The sequence below is a fragment of the Orbicella faveolata genome, unplaced genomic scaffold, assembly GCF_042242905.1.
Source record: "Orbicella faveolata isolate gen_17 unplaced genomic scaffold, um_ofav_v1 contig_24, whole genome shotgun sequence".
NCBI lineage: Eukaryota > Metazoa > Cnidaria > Anthozoa > Scleractinia > Merulinidae > Orbicella > Orbicella faveolata.
In genome coordinates, this window is record NW_028301552.1 from 5,253,057 (window position 1) to 5,270,000 (window position 16,944).

Below are 16,944 nucleotides of genomic sequence, written 5' to 3' on the forward strand. Positions count from 1 at the left end.
GGAAATACTAGCTGTCAGCAATACGTTTGATGATAACACCCAACCAGATGAATCATCTGGTGAAGACCCAATAGGACTTACACTAAAATCACATTCTGTTTCCTACAACTCCCCTTGAGGTATTGACATATCATAGGCTGGACGACCCACTCTTCCATTAGAAGCTGATACAGTTGGCAAAGCCCTAATGGGAGCACACTGAGGTGCATGAAACTGCTCTTAATGCAAACATTTCAGTAGTATATAGGGAATTAACCAAATACCATTTCGCAGAGGGAGCTTTATTTAACCTTATCGCAGCCCCCATCATCAAGTCCGGCCCTCACAAGCTCGGGCCGGTTGAGCCTGGGGGCTGCGAAACGGTTAAATGCAGCTCCCTCTTTGAAATAGTATTTGGTTAATTCCCTATATACTACTCACAACAAAGGAGTGCGAAATATTAGAAACAAGCGAGCCGGGGGTTATACCACCAGAGCCGGGATGGCACGAGCGCCAAACACGTGCGGGTGGCTGATGCGGGGCCGGAAAGAAAGCTGCGGAAATCGCTGTTACGGGGCGTATTGCGGGCAGCACAACTACCAGCTGAAGAAAGGAATGCGAACGCCAGAGCCTTGCAGAGCATGCGGAGTCGGACTACTGTGTGACTACCGTCTTTGCAAGCCCTGCGGTGGGGGCGCGCTAAAACAACGGCTTTACCGCAAACAAGAAAAAGCAAACAAGCCTTTGAACGCGTTTTGCTCGAGCTGAAAGAAAGAAACACACCAGTTAGAGAAATGTAACCGAAGGTTACATTCTAAGGAACCATGTCTTCCGGCATTCAAGAAAGACTGGAAGAAGAACTCGCAAAAATAGACCCCGCGGTATTGCGTTATTTCGATGAGCTTCTTGCAGAAAGCCCGCCAGCGGTAAGAAAGGTTGTCCAGGACGTGCTGGATGAACCAATTTCTCAAGAAACGCAGGCGCGTCTGAAAAAGCCACTTCTTCCGAAGCCTTACGAGCCAAGAGCCCCTCCACGCCAAAGAAGGCAAAGAGGAGCGCAAGCGCTTCTGAGGGAGTACGACCCCCTCCCTGCGCGGAGAGTTCGAACAGCGACAGATTACCAGAGAGAGATTCTGGATCTGTTCGATGACGCAGAGAAAGAAGGGGAAGAGACAACAGGCCGGCGTTTCATTCGATGGCACTTCATCAGAGGTCTGGGGAGAAACCTAACGCCAGACTTTATGGTGAAGATACGCGAAAGAGTAAGCACGTCGTTCTACCCGAGGCACGTTTTCGCGTACCAGTTGCGCAACATTGAGGATGGAACGATTATTGTGTACTACTCGAACCCGAAGGGCTCACAGTGGTTTAACAAACTGGAAGACGCGGAAAAATGGCTTATCACTCAGGAAGAACTGCGTCTCGACAATGAAAGAGTTGAAAGGCCCAGCACGAAGTGGGTTTTTGAAAACTTTTTCAACGTTGACGTGAAGGTTGTGCTTGACAGGCAGCCGTTGGTGGGAACAGGTCCTTTGCCCGAATGGCTGCGCAATCTTGCCCATAGCCATGCAATGGTATCTTTGGACGTGTACAACGACAACCTGTACCTATGGCGATGCCTCGCTGTGCACCGAGGGGCGCGCACAGATCGTTGTACAAAAGAAGCTAGAAGACTGGCCCAGAGTTTCTACAAACTCAAAGCCCTTCCACCGAACTTCAGAAAAACGTCTCTGGACGAGCTCGACAAGGTGGAAGCCCATCTGAATGAGGGCTCGCCCGTCTCATCTTGGCTCGGAATTCGTGTCTACGAGCCTCAGCGTTTGGATGACGGTGAAGTGGTATGGGTATCTCAGAAAAAACCCGAACCCCAAACTCAAAAACGTTTTGACGATAGGTGTCTACGAAGGCCACGCTTTCTTGATAAAAGACATCGCGAAGCTGGCAAAAACCTATGCATGCACCCATTGCGGGCAGAGATTCACGCAAGCTTGCAATCTCAAGCGCCATCATGAGACCTGCAAGGCGGGAAAAACGGCAATCTTTTGCCCGGGGACAAAAGTTGAAGCGCCACAGACAGCTTTCGAGAAAGTGATGTACCCAAAAGGCTCAGCATCGAAACAAGCGATGCTGTGGCTGGAGCGGGAAGCGAAGAGACTGGGGATTCACATCCACCACGCGATGTGCGGGCACGGGGGCGAGAGATGGCTCCCTCGAGAAGGCGGGAAAATGAAGTCTTCTCCTGTCGACGGGTACCACCACAAAACGAGGACGGTATGGCAATACCACGGCTGCCCCTTCCACAGATGCCCAAAATGTTATCCTAACCGACAGGAGGTCAGAACAAACGGTAAAACAGCTGAACAACTGTACCAAGCCACCGTGAACCGTACCGCATTTCTGCGTAAGAGCGGTTACAAAGTTATCGAGGCCTGGTCTTGCGAAGTTGGGTTTCTTAAAGGGGAACTCCCGAGGAAGCAAACGAAAACTTACCCGCACGAGATCTTGTACGATTTCGAGGCGTATGGCGACAAAAATTATCGGAAAGAGCCGACAGGTGCGTTAACGATAGAAAGCGCGCACGTGCCGATCTCCGTGAGCGTCGGGGACTCTCTTGAAAAAAGAGAGCCCACCCACATCTGCGAAAGAAACCCCGTGGAGCTGGTCCGCAAGTTCCTGAAAGATCTGGAGAGACGCGAGAAAAATATCCAGGACCAGGTGCGAGCGGAGTTTGTGCCAGAAGACATGCACCTGCTGCCAAAAGAACAGCAGCAAAAAATTAATGAATGGTGGAACCAGGTCCCTGCCGTGGGCTTCAACTCAGGCTCGTACGACCTGAATCTGATCAAAAACCACTTCGTCAGCACTCTCGCCGAAGTAAACAAAAAAGTCAAAGTGGCCAAGAAGGGGAACAAAACCATGTTCCTGCTCACCTGGGGGGCCCGTTTTCTCGATATCATAAACTACCTTGGCCCGGGGACGAGCTACGACAAATGGGTGAAAGCCTACGGATGCGAGGCAGCGAAATCCTGGCTCCCCTACGAATGGTTCGACGCGCCCGAAAAGCTCGATTACCCCGGGCTCCCTGAATACGAGGCATGGTATTCGAAGCTGAAAGGCGGCTACGTTCTCACGCGGGAAGAGTGGGAGGGGTGCCAGCGGCTGTTCAAAGAAAAGGGCATGCGCACCTTCAAAGACTGGCTGCGCTACTACAACAATCATGACGCGGAGCCCGGCCTCGAGGCGCTGGAAAAGATGAAAAGCTTCTACACCGAGAGAGGTATCGACATTCTGAAAGACGCGGTGAGCCTGCCAGGGGTGAGTTTGCATTATTTGCTCCGGGGAGCGATCGAGCGCGGCACAGACCTTTATTGCCCCGGCAGAGAGGCTTACGCGATGCTAAAAAGGGCGGTTGTTGGCGGACCGAGCCTGGTTTTCACAAGGTACCACGAAGCGGGCGTCACAGGGATAAGGGCGCATCAGTTCGAAAAACCGCGTCTTTGCGAAAAGATTCTCGGTCACGACGCCAGCGCTCTCTATCTCTCGACCATGCTCAGAGAAATACCTTGCGGGAAGGAGAAGGTCGTGCACTACAGCGATGACCGCCAAGCGGAAGCGGCCGAAGTTCTGATTCGCCGGTTGAAAGCCGGGGAGTGGTTCGGCTTCGCCGAAGTCGACATCAAGATCCCAGAGCGCTTGTGGCCAAAGTTTGAGGAGATGTGCCCCTTTTTCATCAACAAGCGGGTTCCCGCCGAAGCTGTGCCGGAACACATGAAAGAGTACTTGGCGAGAACGGGCAGAAAGCGCGGAGATGGAAAAAAGCTTGTGGGGGCGCTGTCCGCAGAACGGCTGCTGGTGTACGCCCCTCTGCTGCGGTGGTACGTGAACCATGGGGCGGTTGTCACGAAGGTTTCCAGAACAATCGACTACGACGCGGGCAAGATCTTCACCTGGTTCGTGGAACAGGTGACGGAGGCGCGCCGGACAGGAGATGTGGACAGAAGCAAGGCGCTGCTCGCCGAAGTGTTGAAACTGCTCGGAAACAGCGCTTACGGGAAACTGATAGAAGCTCTGGAGCGGCAAACGAACGTGATATACACGAAAGACGAGAAGGTCGTCGACAGAGCGCTGCGGAGTACGTATTTCGAAGACCTCGACGAGATCGGGGAGGCCTACGAGGTGGAAAGCCGCAAGCCTCGGATCACGATCAGGCGGCCGTTCCAGATCGGAATCGCCGTCTACCAGCTGGCGAAGCTGCGGATGCTGGAATTTTACTACGACTTTCTCGACAAGTACGTCGACAGAAGAGATTTCGAGCTGATCCAGATGGACATGGACAGCAACTACATGGCGATCTCGGGCGAGCGGCTCGAGGACGTCGTCCGGTCAGAGCTGAAGGCAGAATTCGATGCGGAAAAAAATCAGTGGCTGGCTTGGGACAAGTGGAGTGGCCGGACCCCAGGTCTCTTCAAGTTTGAGTTCGAGGGCCTCCGGATGATCGCCCTTTGCTCGAGGTGTTATTACGCCGACGACGGAGAGGGTGGCGAGAAACAGAAGTTCAGCATAAAGGGGATGACGTAAAGGCAGAACGAGGTGTCATGGCAGCGGTTTAAGGAAGCGTTGGAAGGCAGCAAGGACATGGCCACCAACCGGGGTTTCAGGATGCGGGACGGCCAGATCGTCACTTACGAGCAGGAGAAGCTGGGGCTGAGCGCTTATTACGACAAGCGGTGGGTGCTGCCCGACGGGATACACACCGAACCAAGCGAATATCACATCTAGTTCACGTCAGCGGGAGGAAGAGTAGTGTTTGGAGGGACAACGAGCAGCTCTTCACGCACGAAGCCGCGCTTGGGCCCGTCGCGCAGATAGTAGAGAACGGGTTGATCCGGTTTGATGAAAGTTCTTTCAACGTTGTAAACTTTCAAAGACCAGATTGCATCCGTGGCTCTTTGCACGCCCCTTCAAGCTCGCCGGGCTGGTAGAGATAACGAACTTGGACAAGAGAGGGGAGGATTTTTTCGCTTTTTCCAACAGGCCTCGTGTAAGGTGTCGACGGCCTTGCGTAAACAGATTTTTCTTTGATGGCAACGGCGGGTTTCTTGCCGATAAGGCTTGTGACCTCGTTGTTCAGAGCCGAAACAAGTTCAGGAAGTCTTTTCACCCAGGCCGTGGACCGCTTGCCCTCAGGGAGAAGCATCTCCACGGCGTACTGGTGCCCGAACAAGCGCTCCGCCAGGGTGCGGTTGAAACGTTCGACAGTTGCCTGGTCGCGGTGAATGTTAACGTGCCCGCGCCGGATACATGTCTCGTGGTTGTCCATCTCTTTTGTGACGGCGCCCATGAATTCGCGTCCGGGGTCAACCTGCAGCATTTCAGGCCATTCGAGAGGCGAGCGCTTGTAAATCTTCTGAAAGGCCAGGGCGACCTGATCAGAATTTTTCGAAGTCAGGGGTTTGGCCTCTTTGTAGCGGCTGGCCACGTCGACAACGGTGAGAGCATATTTGAAAACTTTGCGGCTGCGAGGGAGCTTGTCGTGCGGCAGAAAAAGAAGGTCCGCCTGATGGACCTTGTTGGGCGTGGGAACGTCGAATTTCGGCCGAGGAATCCGCTTCGGCGCGGGGAGGTATATCTGCCAGAGCGCTTGCCTGATCAGCCACTTTTTTGCGGCTTCTTCAGGAACCTTGGCGGCCTCGGCCAATTTTTTGATCGCGGCGATTCCTTTCCAGTAGCCCCCGGTGCCGTAGTATATCTTTGCGAGTTTGGCGTCCATATAAGTAAGGCGTAAAAAAGTTTAAAGGAACCGGAAGGCCGACGGGCGCCCTTTTTTCAGACCAAATACAGAAAATTTTCCCAATACCACAGCTTTTCGCTTGGTAAACATTCCAGACAGTCGCAAACTTTGTTTAAGAAGTGCTTTTCGTCTTGCAAAAAAGCTTCCTTCTTTCTTTGCAATTCGTCGAATGCCGTCATTAGTATTTGTTTTTTATCTTTTTCTTCCCCAGACGCTGGACAGACTATTTTACACAGTTTTATTGAAAACTCTTTTTGCTTTTCAAGCTCTTCGCGCATTCTGTTCAAATTTTTCTTGAATTGTTCCAGCTGTTTTAGCATTTCTGCTGGCAATGGCGCATCAACTTGACTCTGTGTGCTTGCCATCGCTATTCTTATCACCTGCCTCTGTCCAGCACGGAGAAGGTTACAAGTTTAAAGGAACCGGAAGGCCGCGTAGCCCAGAGCGAGCGCCCCGGCGCCCACGAACGCGAGTTCGCCGTTTTTCTGCTGCTCGCTCGGCTGATAGAAATCTGAGAACTTGGGCTCCTTGGGCGGCGTCACCTGCGCACCGGGATGTGCCTGGTTGTAGAGTTTGAAGGCGTAGTCCGTGTTGGTCATGTTCTGCTTGGCCTGCTCCTTTGTTTGCGCGTTGGTCGCGATCCAGTCGAGAAGTTGTGTTCGGTTGCGCGTGTTATTGGCGTAAGCGGCTTGATAATCTTCGAGAGCTTTGTCGTGGCGCTTTTTTTCTTCAAGCGCGGCTTTGTCGCCCCCGCCGAGCGCCCTCACCAGATAATTGCCGCCGATGAAAGCCGTGGCGTTCAACACAGCCCCGCCAATCATGATCGCGATGCTAGCCATGGTTGTATATTAACGGAATCTTTTTTCAAATCATAACTCATTCCTGCTTCTGGAAAGCAAACAAGACGTTCGCAATCCAGAGGAGAAGGCCTTCGGGTCTATTTTTGCATTTTTCTTTGGCGTTTTGATACTTCTCAGCGGCTCGCACTTGCATACCTTTTAAAAACTCCGCACCTTTTCCGTGAAAGTTTTCCTTGATCCAGTCGAAGTTGAGAAGAGAACGCTCGAAACGCTCAAGAAACTCCTTGAGCGCGTCGTCGAAGCTCATTCCATCTTCTGTCATTGATGTCAAAACAACGTCGTAAAAGTCGGCGCTTTCAATGCTTGCCATGGCGCAATATAATAGACTTTTACATCTTCAAATGCTGGCGGGGAGGATTTTCTGGTCCTCAAGGTACCCTTTTAGCGCAATGCTGCCCGCCATGACGACGGTGAACTTCATGTAATTCATAAAGCTGCTGCTGGGATCGGAAGTGAAATTCTCTTTCACAACCTTTTTCGCGGCCCAGCCGATGCCCGCGGCTAGTCCCGTGAGAGTTGCGGCGTCAATGGCGGTCTTGACAAGCTTGTTGTCGGACATGGCGCGCTTGATATAAAGAAAGAGCGAAAGTTTAAAACAAAATTAATTGGGGACCTGTCTTTCAGCTTCTTCTTCCGCGAATTCTTTGATTTTGTCTTCTATTTCAATTTTTCGCCTGACCTCTTGTTCCATTTTTCTCCGCCTTTCTCCCTCTTCAACAAGCATTTCGTCGGTAAGACGTCTCACCATCCTCCAAGTCTTGACGGTAAAATCGGCCCAAAAAAGCGTAATCCCTCCAATTGCTGCTGTATGGATTAGAACCTGCGCAAGGCTCCGCATCGTGATATAAATCACACGCAAACGTTCAAAGCATTTTTCTTAATACTTTTTTTGGCTGTGTCACGCGAACAGGTTCTGGCTCCGGCGGCGCGGACTCCGGCGTTTTGAATTTGTCGAACACGGGCTTGGCCATAGCCATGAGCTCTTCACGCTTGTAATAGAGCCCGGCCAGGGAAAAGCCAAGGCCGCCAATACCAATCCATTGGTTGGCGCTTAGGCCAAAAAGGCCGCCGCCCTTTGGGCTTTCTTCTTTTGTATCCGAGGCTGGCTTTGGGGCCGCTGTGGCGGCTTTCGCTTGCTTTTCTGCGTAATAAGCCTCGGCCGCTTTCTTCTGTTCTTCTCGGGCCAGACGATGTCTTTCGGCAACCATTTTTCCAGCGGCCACACGCTTGGGGTTTTTTACGCGCTGCGTGGTTGCAGTCGGAGTCGTCACTTGCTGTGTGGTATCGGCGGCAGGCGCTGTCTTGGTCTCTACCTGAGGCGCAGTGACGGCGGCAGGCGCTGCCTTGGTCTCTACCTGAGGCGCAGTGACGGCGGCAGGCGCGATCTCGGATTGTTCGGTTGACATTTAAGCGAACCGTATTATAAGCAAATGAAAAAAGTTTAATTGTTAACAATTTGTCAGCAAGACCTCAGCATTTGTTGATAAATGGTGACCATTTATTCAGAAGTTGCTGAGCCGGGTACTTCATCAACGCCCTCAAGCGGTTAGCCGTGTTCATCGCGAGAAGGGTGGCTCGGCTCCGGCAACTGTGGACTAAAATCAATATGTTTCGTGGTGATGAACACCGCGTTGGCCGCGGCAAGAAACCGGCCGCACTTCAAAGAAAGGTTGCCGGCCAGATTGGAGAGCTCTTTGTTCAAGATGTAGTCGTTTCTGAGCTCTTTTTGGTAAGCCTCGATGTCTTTGATTTTGACGGCCATTCCGACCACTTTGGTTGCAAGAAAAATGAAGCTGTCGATCAGGCTTTCTGTTGTCTTCGAGCCCACGTATGTCTCATAGCGTTTGGTGTATTTCTCGACGTCTTTGTCGCTCAGGCGCTTCACCTGCTCGTGGGTAAGCTGCACTCCGATTGCCTCTTTGGCTTTGCCTGTGGACACCAGCGCGGCCAGCTGCTCGCGAAGAGCGGGAATGTCGGGTCCGGGAGCGGTTGGAACAAGGCCGCCTGCGAGACCACTCGACGGCGTGGGCTCCGTTTCAAGAAAGTTCAAAACTTCTGCTAACGCGGCGTCTTCTGCAGCCATTGTGCAAGGCTATATACAGCTCGCATTTTTTATTCAAATAACTTTACCCCGTACGGGTGGCGAATCGCGAACATAAGATAAGAGAACTTTCGCTCTTTCAGCTTTGAAATCAATCCTCTGTACTCATTGGGGGAGAGCTCGCCGGCGTAATCGTCGAAGATGGCTTTCGTTGTCCTGGCCGAGGGGGTGTAAAAGAGGACGATCGCCGCCACGTTCTTCCGGAAAGAAGATGTTATTCCGGTCAACTTCTGGGTCAGCGCCCACACGCTGATGCCCATATGCCGGGCGGAAAAGGCGAGATTCACGAGCTCGCCTGTGCGCCCTTTCACGTCTTTGGAGGCCGCGCAGTCGTCGAGGATTATGAGCGTGTTGGTGCCCTCGGAAAGCCATCTCACGAGCTTCAACCACCTTTCCACGTCGTGCTGCTCGCAGACTATCACATCCATTCTCGGATCGTTTTCGCCAAGCCGGTGGTAGGTCTTGTTGTGCGCGAACGTCGGGCAGATGAGCACGATGTAGTCGAACTTTCCGCTGAAAGGGCCGTAGAGCTGGTCCACAACGAACCTCGATTTGCCTGAATTGGTCGGCCCCACGATGAGAGCGTTGAAGGGTATCTTACTTGGGCCCATGTTATATTCAATTCTGTACAGATTCTAGCTGTCTTTCCATAATGTTGAACTGGGAGTCGGCGATGACGAATACGTGGCAGTTCACGTTGCCTGAGCCTTCGGCTTTCCTCTCGATTTCCAGCTGGACCCCGTCTGTACTGTTCACAATGCGCTTGCCACTTCCATGAATTTCTTGGTCCGCCATGGAGCGCATATCAATCAGAAGCCCGAAATTATCTCCGGTGTAAAACTTTGTCACATCCATGTGCTCGGTTTTATTTTTTTCCTTCACGAAGAAGCGTTGGGCCTCTTCCCACATGTCCTTGCCTTCGATGCCGTTGTTGTCAATCATGTTGGGCGAGCCGTTGATCGTGACGCTGACTTTCGTCAGATCCGGGAAGACGTATTTTTCCGAATCTCTGGCGCCATCAGCATACGGCTCTATGAACAGTAGCAGGAGGGCTTTTAGCGACCTTTTTTGGGCATCGATTTTGATGTTCTTCCTCGTGTCGGTGTCTTTTTTGAAGGTAACCACTTGGGAACGCATCACGTGGTCATAGGCGAACTCTTTTCCGCTGGTGTAAACGCTATGCGCCTTGTCTGCGAGAGTCTTGCTGCGGATCATATCGTACTCGAGCTGGATGTTGGTCAGCTTGTATTTCAGCTTGGTTTTATCGGAGCCATTGACCAAATGTGCAGCTTCAGCCAGAGTTATTTGGAACGTGAGGTCTTTGTAAAGGGCCTGGGGGTAGAAAACGCCGTGGTCGGTTAAGATCTGATGGTCCAGCCTGATCCGGTACTTGCTCCCGTACACCTCGTTCAGCTTTTCTTCAGCGTCGACGCCCGAGGTTTTCTTGTCTCCAGCGCCTGAGCGGATCTTGCATAGATCCTCGCTCTGAATCCCTTCGAGGATCCTGTTGTCTCTTTCTTCCTGCGAAAGGAAAAGGTCATCAAAGATTTTGTAGATGCCATAGCCAACCGTGTCATGCAGGGTAGTGCCTCCAAACTTCACGTGCAGCCTGTCAACGAGCGCTCGCGTGACGTTCTGGACAAGGAAGTTGTTGGCGTGCCCTCCAGAAAGGTGGATGTTAAAGACAAGCGCTAGCGAGCCCGGCACCAGAACCTCGTTCGCGTTCAGCTTGGGAACGTAAACGTACAGAGTATCGCCGGGGTTGGCTTCAGTGCGGGAAAAGGTGATCCGCTTGACCGCGCGCTCGGCCTGCATGCCGTGTAAGGTTTTTTTGATGTATGTTGCGCGAAGGTTCTCTGGAACTGACATTGTATAGTATACGCCGGCGATTATTTTCTAATTTGAAAAATAAACAGGCTTGAAATATATCGCTATGGCGGAAGGCGGTGGCGAATTTGGTTACGAAGACAAGGGCCTTGACAACCGGATTGATCACGACGATGATGGTGATGGAGAACAAGAGGTTGACACGACCCGTCCTTTTCATCCAGGCTCGGCGTCCACTCCCTACCAACCTGGCGACACCTACCACAGGGGCGAAAAAATGGGACTGAGTACTTTTACTCACGAGAAGTCCGGCCTGCCTGACACTTCTTATACCGAGACATCCTTTGGGGGAGAAGAAACCCCTTTGCTCGGTGGTTTTATTCATCCCGATGACAAACAGTCCATGCTTGAAAAGGCAAAAGAGAAAATCAGAAAATTGTTCCCGAAGGTTGACTTCAAAAAACTGGGCCCAATTGGTTTCAGCAAAAAAGGAAATCAAGCTGAGATCGTTTCATTTGGCCCCCGGGGGGCTGAGTCTAAAATTTTCAAGCTTGGCGACGAAGGGTTACAAAAAAGTTTCACAGACGCGAAAAAAGCAGCTCTGGGGCCAAGAGCTGAAGACATCATTGCTGAAGACCGCGACACCATCAGACAACAACGCCAAAGACTGAGAGAGGCAGAAATCCAACTTAAACAGGCGGAAACGCTGTCTTCGCAAAGAGGAGAAGAAAAGAAAAAAGTGGAAGCCCTTAGACAAACAATTGCGCAAACTGATGCTCAGATTGATGAAATTGGGGATAAATATGGTTCGAATCTTGACAGTGAAGCAGAGCTGCGTAGGCTCAAACAACAGAAAAAGAACTATCAAACCGATCTTGAAAACAGGAAAAAAGCTTTGGACTCGCTCACAAAAAAAGCAATGGCCAGAGAAAAGGAACAAGCCAAGGTTGACAGACTCAGGGCCAGCCTCGCAGCAAAAGAAAGTGAAACAAACGCCATGGAAGAAAGGCTCAACCAAACAAAACCGTTGGACGCCCTGAAAGAGCAGGAAAGCGAGCTGCAGCGCCAAAACGAGGAAGACCAGGCGATCATCCAAGATGAGAATGCCTCGCCCTCCGAAAAAGAAGCGGCTGAAGGCAGAGTTGCAGATAGAAACGAGGAGATAGCGCGTTTGCAAACTCAGATCGCGGAAAGGGAAATGGAGCGGCCTCTCTTGGAAAGGTTCAAGGAGATCTTCAAAAAATATGGCGTGACGTTGACCGCTATTCTTCTCGCCGCAGGTACCACAATCGGCGCTGTCATCGGGGTCCTCACCAGAGGTTTGAAAGCCACCGGCAAAGCTTTGGGGAACGGCCTCAAAGATATTGCCGCGAAACTCGGCTCTCTGCTGCACGGGCTGATTGGCTCGATTGTGAGCTTCCTGTTCAAAGCCGCCGGCCAAGTCGTCGGATTTCTGGCCGAGCACACCTGGCTTCTCATTCTTGCCGCGGTGGCCTTTTTGTTCGAAAAATATTTTAAGAAACAGCGTTAGCTTAGCGCCAAGCCATGAACAGCAACGCCGAAAATCCAACAACACCGACAATTACCGCCGTTTTGTTAATTTCGTGTTGCGGTGTTTTGTCTGCGCTGCGCGCGGTTTTTTGGGGTCCGGGGCGAAGCCCCGCTGGAGCCGTGGGCTCTATTTTTTGTGCCGTTGGCTGCGCTTGCTGAGTTTCGGTCGAAGCTGGTTTCCTGTGGGGTGGAACCACACGCCCCGATTCGGCTGTTGCGGCTTTGTGAATCGGGTTGGACGGGTGGCTATTGGGCGGGTTAATTTTTGACGGGCCGCCTGCCATGTGTTTGAGCCCAGCTTTTTTTGTCTCCGGGTTTACCTCGTTATTCACCCCCAGTTTCATTCCGGAGACCACCTGTTTTAGCTTGTTGTTGTAACCGATCGTGCTTGCGGTGTTGATTATCATCTGCGCGGGCATGAGCCACGCCATGGGGGCAACAGCGAGATTGAGCCTGACCTTCGCTTGGTCCACCGCGAGCTGGTATCTTTGCACGCTCGCGGCCAAGTCGGGCTGTCTGATCGCGTCTTCCATCAGCACCAGGAACTCGCTCTGGGCTTCTCTCGCCCGACCGCCATAGCCGAGAATGCTGCTGCGGACGTTGACTTGCGCGCCCAGGACGCAGTAAACGAAAGCCTCGATTGACTGGTTGATTCTCGACAAGCCCGCCTGCGTCAAACCGTTCGCGGTATTGGGCGCAAACCAGTCTGCTTGAGCATCAGAAGCGGCCCCCGGCTCGATGTAATAGATCAAGTCCCCATTTATCCCTTGCCCGCCTTCATCACTGAATTTGTTCCATCTCGGGTATTTACAGTCGGTTTTCGACGGGCCCGCGCTGGTCGCGTACACGTAAACGCTTCCCAGACCGTGGTTTTCCCCGTGCGTGAAGCGGAAATCGCTCGAGGGGGCAATGCCGAACTCGCTGCATATCCTTTTGTACGAAGCGACGTCGTAATGATTGTTGTATTGGTTGAACGGCAGGTCTCCGGGCAAAGCGCTCATGCTCTGAATTCCTCCTAGGTGGTACAAAATCCGCCTGACCGTAAAGTACACGTGGAATTTGTAGAAAGCTCTTATCTGCGGGGGGAGATCCATCCCGCTGTCAAAGATTTCGCGAGAAACTCCGCACCCCTGTGTCGCGCAGAAAACCGCGAAGTTGAGCTGCTGCGACCAATATTTCATGTCGGGCCCTCCTAACCAGTGTTTTGATTCGGTTCCAGACGTGTGCCTGAGTTTGGTTTTTTCAAATATTTCTCGGAATTTTGTCGTGAAATATTGATCAGGCGTGACGTATATTTGGATGGGGGCGTCGAATATTTTTTTCAAGCTTTGCGCTTTTCCGTCGAAAGGTACCGCAGGGATGGGCAAGGAAACTTTTGAACCAAGCGGCGCCAGCTGGTAAGGAAACCCTCCAATGACCCCCGACCGCTTTTCTTCCAACCCGAGCGCCTTTTTCATTTCCTCGCTCCAATATTTTTTGTCTGAGCCGAAGACGCTTTGAAGCGAGTCTGGGCCCTCTTTGAAAAAGATTTCTTCCGTTACGTTTTTTCCGTCTGTACTCCCCTGAGCGACGAAACGCGATCTATCGGCCTTAGGGAAATGTGCTGTAAATTCTATCCATGCGTTTGTCTTGGCTATTGCGTCTTTTATCACAATGTTTGGATCTTTCCACACATTCGCCATACTATTTGAACACAATTTTATTTGTTGAATATAAAAATGGTTGTTCTCACTCTTGTCACGCAACAGAACGGCGAGACCGTCTATTTTGAAGAACCGATACCGAGAGTCGATTTCATGAAACTCCTTTCGTGCAGTTTATACAACAGCTAGGACAATTTGAAAAGAGAAGGTTCGGCCACCTTGGGGGACAAAAACAAAGATGTCGCTTTGTCTGTTGGCAAAATGCTCCCAGGGCATTACAGTTTAGAAAGAATTTCGAAAGAAATTGACAATCTGTTCGCCAAATATAACTATAAGTTGGTAACAGCAATAAACCAGCCTCTTGGCCAGCTTGTAATCCACAATCCAGGGTTAAAACCGATAGAACTTGATCGCGATTTAGCTGGTTTGCTTGGTATTGGACGAAAGCTGCTGTATATAACATTCGTAAAAAGGCTTAGATCTCCAACGTCGTATTTCATTCATTGCGACTTGATCGACACACAAAAGAATCTGTTCAACGGCAAAAGGTCAGATATCCTGGCCTCTTTTGAAAGGGAAGCCTTATGAAAAAGTAAGCTACCAGGGTTCTCCGCAACAGGTTTTGCGAGACTGCTCTACAGACCAGTCCATAAATAGCATCACCATTAGCGTGAAAGATGAAAATGGCGAACTCTTTGATTTCAAGGGCTTCCCTCTTCTTTTTGAATTAGAGTTAAATTAATTTTCTTTATATACGCAATGTCTTCGGCCAATCTGTTGCCACCAAGCGCGCCGCCTGCTGAGACGCTATATCCGGTGGTGGCGGCGGAGCCTTCTCAAAATTTCCGCTTGCAGAAGGTCAACGAGATTTCCAACACATTGGCCGGCGAGGTCCACCACTATCGCCTCGTCGCAAAAAAATACAAACGCGCCAGAAAGCTAGTTAATTGGGGCGCCGCCGGCTCCAGCGTTCTCTCGGCTGCGTTTTCCAGCGCGAGTTTTGGCTCCGTTCTGTCTGTGGTTGGCTTGCCGGCTGCCGTTCCTCTTGGCGGCGCTGGTGGATGCTTCGCTCTCGTTTCGTCTGCGATGATTTTCGCCAGCAAAAAGCTCGACTCGAAGATCAAGAAGCATCAAGAGATCACCACGCTCGCCGTTGCTAAGCGCGACGCCGTCAATAGACTTCTCTCGAACGCTTTGAACAACAACGAGGTGTCTTCCCACGAGTTCGACACTATCCTTTCAGAGTTTCAGCAATATAACTTTCTGAAAGATCAGGTCCGAGCAAGGATGCTTCGCCAACCATCAACGAGAAAGCTTCCTGATGTTGATGTCCAAAAACTTGAGAAAGACATCCGCGGCAGACTTGAAGCCGAAATGATAAAAAAAATCACGAAACCTCCCGCTTCGAACTAAATTTCGAGCGAAAAAACACAAAACTCTCTCTTTGTCTTGTCAAAAACAGGTGATTGCGCTGTTTGTTATGCCACATAAATAGCCTTGAACTTTCGAGAAGGTTACTCACTGACGCAGTCATGTGCGAAATAGGGAAAACCCCCCGATCAGCTGTTTCTTTTTATCGCTCTAGTGAAATCTCTTTGTTCTTCCGCGTTTCGTGCCCAATTTTTCTTCGAAAAAAGATGAAAAGTGCCGTTTTTTACTGGCCAGGCCGAAAATAAATACCGTATTCTAACAAACTGTGGACAAAAAATAGAAATCCGCCTGTAAAATTCCTTTTGACTTCAACATTCCTGATGGCTTTGAAAATTCCTGATCGCTTCAACTGAAGCCAAGAGGAATGCAACAAGCTTAAACTGAAGCCTTCAGGAATTTGCAACGGGAAGCTGTATCGCCTCAACCGGAACCGCGTCATGAAAGCATTCAACAACTTCGCATGTAATATCACGCACGTGTCTCTGCCACTCTGGCGTGAAATATTCATTCACGAGAAACGCAATCAAGTGAAAACTTACAAGCATGTTTTTATGGTATGCAAATTAAACCGTGTATTTTTAGTGTAAATATTCAAACAGAGGTTATATCGTCGCCGCCTTTTTCGCTAACGCTCCCGGCCAAAAAGGAACCACTCGTGCCAATTATAACCATCCCAAGAGCATGCTTTTAAAAAATTCTTGTGCTCTGGGCTGGCTTCTATTAACTCCATCGGCCGGCTTAGCGATGCTTTATGAATCTTTTCCTCCCTTTCGAAACAGGAGAAACAACAACCCTCGAAAAAGCAGCTGTCCGCATATTCAAAGCAAATAATCATCTGCACAATCTGCTGCTTGAATTCGCAGAAAGGCAGTTTTAAAATATTCTCGTGTACCTTGTACCACCCCATTTCCTTTTTTCCTTGATTTTTATCGCGATGTACTCCTTGACAATCATCTCACGAAGCTCTGGAGGGAGATTTTGGATGGCCTTAGAAAGCCCACACGCAGCCATAGTGCCTTGCGTTATAACCGAAGGTTACATTTCTCTAACTGGTGTGTTTCTTTCTTTCAGCTCGAGCAAAACGCGTTCAAAGGCTTTTTTTGCTTTTTCTTGTTTGCGGTAAAGCCGTTGTTTTAGCGCGCCCCCGCCGCAGGGCTTGCAAAGACAGTAGTCACACAGTAGTCCGACTCCGCATGCTCTGCAAGGCTCTGGCGTTCGCATTCCTTTCTTCAGCTGGTAGTTGTGCTGCCCGCAATACGCCCCGTAACAGCGATTTCCGCAGCTTTCTTCCCGGCCCCGCATCAGCCACCCGCACGTGTTTGGCGCTCGTGCCATCCCGGCTCTGGTGGTATAACCCCCGGCTCGCTTGTTTCTAATATTTCGCACTCCTTTGTTGTGAGTAGTATATAGGGAATTAACCAAATACTATTTCAAAGAGGGAGCTGCATTTAACCGTTTCGCAGCCCCCAGGCTCAACCGGCCCGAGCTTGTGAGGACCGGACTTGATGATGGGGGCTGCGATAAGGTTAAATAAAGCTCCCTCTGCGAAATGGTATTTGGTTAATTCCCTATATACTACTATTTCTCATCTAAGTAGTAAATATTGCATTTGTCTCACCAGCGATTCTAGAGGCCGTATCCTCTCAGCATTCGTCTTGGTACCTCCGTCCAATGAGTCAACTAAAGGATTAGCCTGGGTAGCTTGGCGGTTTAGGAATTTTTTAAGCAATTTGAGCGCGAGCGCACAAAGCGACAAAGCCG

The 16,944-nt window shown here is 50.7% G+C and overlaps 5 protein-coding genes and 1 pseudogene across 5 annotated transcripts; 3 read left to right on the forward strand and 3 right to left on the reverse strand.

Annotated features, from left to right (window-relative positions):
• The first annotated feature begins 803 nt into the window (after positions 1 to 803).
• Positions 804 to 1,991, forward strand: LOC149110055 (uncharacterized). Its single transcript, XM_089291541.1, has one exon. It carries the CDS (start codon positions 804 to 806, stop codon positions 1,989 to 1,991), a length of 1,188 nt encoding a protein of 395 aa, XP_089147667.1.
• A 6,185-nt stretch (positions 1,992 to 8,176) lies between these two features.
• On the reverse strand, positions 8,177 to 8,713 carry LOC149110056 (uncharacterized). Its single transcript, XM_089291542.1, has one exon. The coding sequence runs from the start codon at positions 8,711 to 8,713 to the stop codon at positions 8,177 to 8,179; it is 537 nt and encodes a 178-aa protein (XP_089147668.1).
• Positions 8,714 to 9,349: 636 nt separating this feature from the next.
• Positions 9,350 to 10,600, reverse strand: LOC149110057 (uncharacterized). The gene has a single exon (XM_089292603.1). It carries the CDS (start codon positions 10,598 to 10,600, stop codon positions 9,350 to 9,352), a length of 1,251 nt encoding a protein of 416 aa, XP_089148729.1.
• Positions 10,601 to 10,664: 64 nt separating this feature from the next.
• On the forward strand, positions 10,665 to 12,452 carry LOC149110058 (uncharacterized). The gene has a single exon (XM_089292602.1). It carries the CDS (start codon positions 10,665 to 10,667, stop codon positions 12,087 to 12,089), a length of 1,425 nt encoding a protein of 474 aa, XP_089148728.1. The 3' UTR covers positions 12,090 to 12,452.
• LOC149110059 (uncharacterized) lies at positions 12,091 to 13,791 on the reverse strand. The gene has a single exon (XM_089292601.1). It carries the CDS (start codon positions 13,789 to 13,791, stop codon positions 12,091 to 12,093), a length of 1,701 nt encoding a protein of 566 aa, XP_089148727.1.
• A 720-nt stretch (positions 13,792 to 14,511) lies between these two features.
• On the forward strand, positions 14,512 to 15,243 carry LOC149110060 (uncharacterized; annotated as a pseudogene).
• The last annotated feature ends 1,701 nt before the right edge of the window (positions 15,244 to 16,944 follow it).

Coding starts and splice junctions, on each gene's coding strand:
- LOC149110057 (XM_089292603.1), bottom strand. CDS start 10,600: ATGTCAGTTCCAGAGAACCTTCGCGCAACATACATCAAAAAAACCTTA.
- LOC149110059 (XM_089292601.1), bottom strand. CDS start 13,791: ATGGCGAATGTGTGGAAAGATCCAAACATTGTGATAAAAGACGCAATA.
- LOC149110058 (XM_089292602.1), top strand. CDS start 10,665: ATGGCGGAAGGCGGTGGCGAATTTGGTTACGAAGACAAGGGCCTTGAC.
- LOC149110056 (XM_089291542.1), bottom strand. CDS start 8,713: ATGGCTGCAGAAGACGCCGCGTTAGCAGAAGTTTTGAACTTTCTTGAA.
- LOC149110055 (XM_089291541.1), top strand. CDS start 804: ATGTCTTCCGGCATTCAAGAAAGACTGGAAGAAGAACTCGCAAAAATA.